The sequence below is a fragment of the Neophocaena asiaeorientalis genome, unplaced genomic scaffold (assembly GCF_003031525.2).
Source record: "Neophocaena asiaeorientalis asiaeorientalis breed wild unplaced genomic scaffold, Neophocaena_asiaeorientalis_V1.1 scaffold245, whole genome shotgun sequence".
Classification (NCBI taxonomy): domain Eukaryota; kingdom Metazoa; phylum Chordata; class Mammalia; order Artiodactyla; family Phocoenidae; genus Neophocaena; species Neophocaena asiaeorientalis.
This window is the reverse complement of record NW_020173953.1, coordinates 2,109,739-2,115,738: the sequence shown is the minus strand read 5'-3', so window position 1 is coordinate 2,115,738 and position 6,000 is coordinate 2,109,739. Positions and strand designations below refer to the sequence as shown.

The window sequence follows — 6,000 nt, the reverse complement described above, 5'->3', positions numbered from 1 at the left end:
CCCCAGATGAGACTCACAATTATAGGATCAGAAGACCCTGATCTCGATGCAGATAGCTCTGGGCAGCTGCTCAAAGCTCGATTACAAGGGCCTGGATAGAAGTTGAATGTAACATGGTAGAACTGACTCCACAGATAAATTTTTTAAAACTGAGGACTGAAAGAGATACTACCCCTTACAAAACCCTACAGCTCTAGCCAAAGACTAAAATTAAATCTGTGCTTCCTTGAACAACCGACTGCTGGGAACTTTCTTTTCAGGCATGATAATCAACTAATGAAAGACTCTCTCATACAAATGCCAGAGTCATACTGTTTATTGATCAAAAGACCAAAATTAGTAAACTCATATGAGAGATGAAAAACTGGAAATGGAATGTACAACTCTAGTCAATCAGAAGCAATTTCAGAGAATTTTATTGAACTGTCATTTTATTACCAACATCTAACATTTCTAGCTTTGCTACATTTGGATAAGCACATTAGGAAGAAAATGTAAATTAAATACTATGGAAGTTCACTTTTGATGAAACATGATCTTAACAGATATGGATATATTAACTTAGTGGTTTCATTGCATTGTTAGAAAATTATATTATGAAAGATACAAAAAAAAATCAATAGCCGTTATTATTTCTGTTTATTTTACAATCAGTATGCCATCTTTGCCATTACGGCTTTAAAATTTCATTCTGCCCAACAAGTTTCAAAGAATAGTTTATTACATGCCTTAATAAAACAGTTAAAATATTTACAAATTCAAAATAGATGTTCCATAACTGAAAAAAGTTCACCTGAGAATTCATTATAACATTGCCATTTTTAAAATTTTTTTTCCAAGTTGTTAATGTGGCTGAGTGTCCACATGCAACCTGTATCGTCTACTGCACCAAATATATCTGATTCCTTATTTTAAATTAGTTAAGCATTAAGCTATAGTAAATTATGTTATAAAATGTACAGATGGAGAACTTAGATTTATATCCATATTTGTCTTGAATATAACAATTTAACGACAGATTATTTGCTATAGCTGCAGGATTCAAATAATGAAAAAAACTTTAAGGTATGGTTATTTTATCAAGTTAGACCTAACAGCTTTTGAAAAATCATCAAGCAGTGAGAAGGCTAACTCATAAAATAAGGAACAATGATCATGTAAATATGCAATATACAAACTGAAAAACACTTTGCCAAAATTCTGCATGAAGGAAAAGATATACACTGTATACACATAATCCTGTCATTTGTCTTCGGCAGCCTCAAAAAAAAAATGAACTTAAAACAAATTTTCTTAGAAAAAACTTCTTTAGAAGTTAATGTTAAAATAGGCATAAATGCGTAATGCTATGCAATATATAAAAACTTCCCCACTTTATGGCCAAAAGACAAAGATAAAAATTTTTTTTATCTATCTGCCCCTCTGGATTACAACTTGAAAATGATATAGGTATGAGGTAGTGTAGTTACTTGTATTACATGCTGGCTATTAAAAGTAATGCTATATTTTACAAAACATTACACTTGGCCAATAATCAGAATATCATTAAAATAAACCCTTAATGCTAAACTTTATATGTAGACAGAAATTTAAACCAAGTGCCTTAAAGATCGTATTTAAACTCTGGAGACAACTAGGTTTATAAAATAGAAAGTAATCTTTCAAAGCAGTTATTTACAGTAGCAATTAAAGCAAAAGATTGACATTTGCACATACACAAACTGATGTGACAAACAGTTGAGTGTACACTGAGGTAGGAAATCAAGGAGTCCATTGGCTTATATAAGATTTTGCATTTTGTAAACCAGAAAAGGTTCTATATTATATTTTGAAGTTAAAATTTAAAATTACAAGTATCAAAGAAATAGCTACATGGGGGTATATATATATATATATATATATATATATATACACACAGAAACACGTACACATATCATTCTTTTGTAGTACGGGATGCATTACCACTGAATTATCATTCTCCCTGACAAATTCTTGAGTGTACTTATAAAAGCCTCTAGAAAATAAACAAGCCCAACCAGTTTTCTCTTACAACAACTAAGCTGATAACAGAGATAACATACAAACCACTGAAGATACTAGCAGTATCTTCCCAACGCACCACCACCCGCCCCCATGAAAAAGGGTAACATTTGACAAATTGCTCTGAAATATGAAGTCTGGTCCCCACATCCCCTCACAGCAGAGGCCTACTGGTTTGAGACCCATTCCTACACAGCAGATGACGGTCTCCCACATCAGCTACACAAGCCCTTCACTAGACTCAGGATGCAATCTACAGAAGTCTCCTCTCAGGTGTCTCATCTTGGTGAAATGAAGTACTTTCTAATCCAAACCCTAAAAATCACTCTCTGTACCCTTTCAAACTGAATTCTGCAAATGTTTCTGTGCATGTGAATATGAAATTTTGTTTTCGTCATTGAGAGGTCCATAGCTTTCGTTTGACTCCCAACCAAGCCTATAATAGCAGCAGAATGGCTAAGAACCACGGTAAAATGTTATGGGGTAGGGGCTCAGATTATCAAAACACTATTGTAAAACAGGATTGAATAAACACAAAGACTGATTTTAAAATGCCCAAGTCCAAAATGATTTGTGTGCCCTTATATACTAGATTTGGGGAAGAGAACAAGATTAAATCTGGCTTCCAAATTCAAACCCACAATGGAACAAGATCAAGTTTCATCCTATTTCACAAACCTGCATGGTTGCTGTAGATACATTTTTATCTATCATAATGCTTTTTACAAAGAAACCATAGGACTTCAAAAAATAGGATGGAAAATGAACTGCCACTCCTGATCAATGTAGGCAATCTTCTTACCCCACGATATCTGGTTTCCTTGCATGGGTGACTTATGGTGGCAAGGCCGACAGCCTTGTATCTGGGGAGCTAGCTCTCCAAGATTCTAGGGAGGCTAAGACAATGCTCCCAACACATGAGCTCATGCCACTGTATCCTGAGTCTTATTTCTTCTTCCAAAGTGACAAGAATGTCAGGAAACAGAAAGATCATGATGGACTCAGATGTGGAAGAGACTGAAGAGAAAAGAGGGAAATGACACTTATCTACCGCTGACGCAGCCAGAACTCCTTGAGAGCTGACACTGAGGAGGAGCAGAAGCCTCTGCCTTAGCCCACCGTTTGCCCGTTTCCTAACCATTCCCAGCGTAGCTCAGGACTCACAGTGCAGGCCAACCAATCTCTGGTTTTAACAGGAGCTGAACAGCAAAGTGCTGGGATTCAGGCAAGAAGATTACATCATGTTTTCACACTGCGGTTCTACACCAATATTCCCAAGGAGCTGACACCCTACTTCTCAGTAGAACTGAACCCTATCAGCGTTACTTGGGGAGAAATTTTCTTTTAAACCAGTATGCTGTAAGAAGGTCAGATTATTAAACTTTTGCAGGATACTTCTTGATAGTAAGAACTATCTGCCGACGTTTCAAGGTGTTTAAATGTTGCCTGATACGCCACAGTTTTCATTTTCTTATTTATTTTTAATACTGGGAAGAGTCATTACTAATAGTTATTATTCTTTAAAACATGTGAGTTTTCAAAGCCTTACTACATTTCCACATATGATTTTTCGGTATCCAGGAGGCAAGTCATTTCTGCATCTCCTGTGGAAATCAAGGAAAAGTCAAGGGTTGACCTCAGAGGAATTCCCTTAATGGCAAACTACAAGGGGAGAAAAACGATATTGTTAAGAGACAGATGGCTATGGCTATGTCAGGCTTTCAAGACAATGTCAAAATTTCAGTAGAAAATGAGACGGTCTGAAGGAAGTGGAAGCAAGTTTACTCATCAGTAGTACATTTGTCGGTCATCTGCTGACAGAAATCGGAGATGCCACCACTCTGGCGACACTGCTCCCCGGGCCCGGCCTGCTCCGAGGGGGCGCTGGCAGCTGCCCGGGACTCCGGGCCCCAGGTACCACCCGCCTCACCACCCTTGGCACTGGGATAGCGAGGGCTCTGCTCCCCAGCAGGCGGCCCAGCTGCAGGCCCTTCAGGCAAACTCAAAATCGACGGTAACGTGAGCTCACCATCAGGAGTACTCCTTCCTTTCTCAGAAATTAAAAAGGAAAGTGGGCAATCGGAGGCCGAGTACTTGGCGAGTATCTGTATTTGTTCTTGACTTAGAGCTGCTTCTTTACAGACTTGCTGGCAAAGTCCAGTTAGGTTCTGCTTTGTCTCGCCCAGAGTGGACAAAATATGATCCCTTTCCTTCAACAAGCTCTCCTTTTCGTTTTGCTGTGAGGGTGAGAAAGAGAATACAGTGAATTGTGTTTATGAGCTCAATCAACATTCCTAAGGTGAGCAAACATTGATATCCACAGTGTCTTCTCATTATATAAGGTCATGTGGAATTTTTCCTGTCAATTCAATTCAAAAATATATTTAACACCTCAGGTCCATAAGTCCCCATCCAAAACTCTTAGGCCTACATGTATCTTGGGATTCAGAATTTTTCAGATTTTAGAAAGAAAATACAGATGCACACCTAATTCCTCTAGCAGGGTCTGAGGTAGCACCCCACTATCAAATGTCTTCAGATTTCTAAATAAAACACATGAAAGTATCCATGCACAAAGTAGGTTAAATAAAGACTCTACATACCCTGTCAGCTTGTGTCAGTTCTTTGGCCAAAATAGTTTGTGACAAACTTACATGATTTTCAGAGCTTTTTGGATTTGTGGATTGCAAGTAAATGAGTGTGAACTTTTTGGATGGAATGCAACCAAAAAAAGTACAAACACAGTGATCATAACTCCTGCAAGATTCTAGTAATGACTGACATTAGTTGGGCATTTACTTTGTGCCAGATATTGTGCTGAATGTTTTGAAATACGTAACCTCAGCTACGTAATCCTCACAATGACTCTGTTGATTTCAGTAATATCAAACCCATTTTATAGATGGGATTCAGAGTTTAATATGCCCGGAGTCAGAAAGCTAGTGGGTGAGTTACTAAAGTGTGAAGAAGGGAGAAGGGGAGGGGACTTGTGTTTGTTAATTATTATTACTACTGGTGCTGTTATTATTTTCATTTAAATGTTTATCCCTACAGGAAAGTCAACCATGGAATTTTGTTCAAGTTTTCCTGGTTCCGGTCTTTCTGTCTGCCATCACTGGTTGCTGCAGATGGTGTGGTCTTTTTTCTATCATTGCCCCACCTCATCCTTCCTACTCTACCACTGCATTGCTCCTAATCTAGTATGAGCTAAAAAACCAAATAATCAAACTGTTTATAAGGTAAGAGTAAATAAATATTGATAGAGAGTCAAATATTTCTCTTGTGAAATTTATGACAACTCTCTTGGCCTTCTGCTCATTGGCAGCTTCAAGAGAGCTGAGCTGTTAAGTGTTGCCAGTTAACATTTAGACAGGTTATTTCATAGTAATCATCTACAATGGTCAACCTTTAAATAGATGCTTTTATGGGACAAAAATAGCTAAAAGGTTAAAAAGAAATCTGCTTTGCACAAAAGTACTGTTGCGGTTTTAGGTAAAAGTTTTTCTACAAAACTGTGACTCCAACTATTGGTAGTTAGTTTTTAAATATTTCAAGGCCATCTAATATTTTGAGAAAATATGCAATGAATACAAAACACTAAAATTTTATATTGCAAGGTATTCTCCAATTTGTTGTGGTTTGAAAAAATAGGTATACGCCAAGAAAAGATATATATATATAAAATAAATAAAAGCAAGATCAATGTTCAGGAAGTACATTTTTTCTTACGGAAGGTTTGTCAGTTGTAGCCTTGTGATAAAATGAGTCTGCTGGTACCTACAGGGAGAGAACAGTGCCTACCACCTGACCAGAGAAAGAACACATTTAAAGCAATCAGCACCCACTTCTCTTTATGGCCCTTCAGAAGCCAATCCAAATGAGTATGGAAACAAAGCTTCCAGAAGAAAATGAGAAACCTTTTTCCTTAGTCATAACAATATCAGCCACTGACTCCTCTAT

The 6,000-nt window shown here is 37.3% G+C and overlaps 1 protein-coding gene across 4 annotated transcripts in view; it reads right to left on the bottom strand.

Moving 5' to 3' along the window:
* Positions 1-398: 398 nt before the first annotated feature.
* Positions 399-6,000, bottom strand: part of BACH1 (BTB domain and CNC homolog 1) — a 46,829-nt gene continuing 41,227 nt past the window's right edge. For 3 of the 4 annotated variants that reach the window (XM_024752893.1, XM_024752896.1, XM_024752897.1), the window contains one exon: positions 399-4,277. In XM_024752893.1, coding sequence (XP_024608661.1) covers positions 3,822-4,277 — 456 coding nt within the window. In that variant the 3' untranslated portion in view covers positions 399-3,821. The remainder of the gene's footprint in view (positions 4,278-6,000) is intronic. The other variant, XM_024752898.1, reaches the window with a different exon arrangement.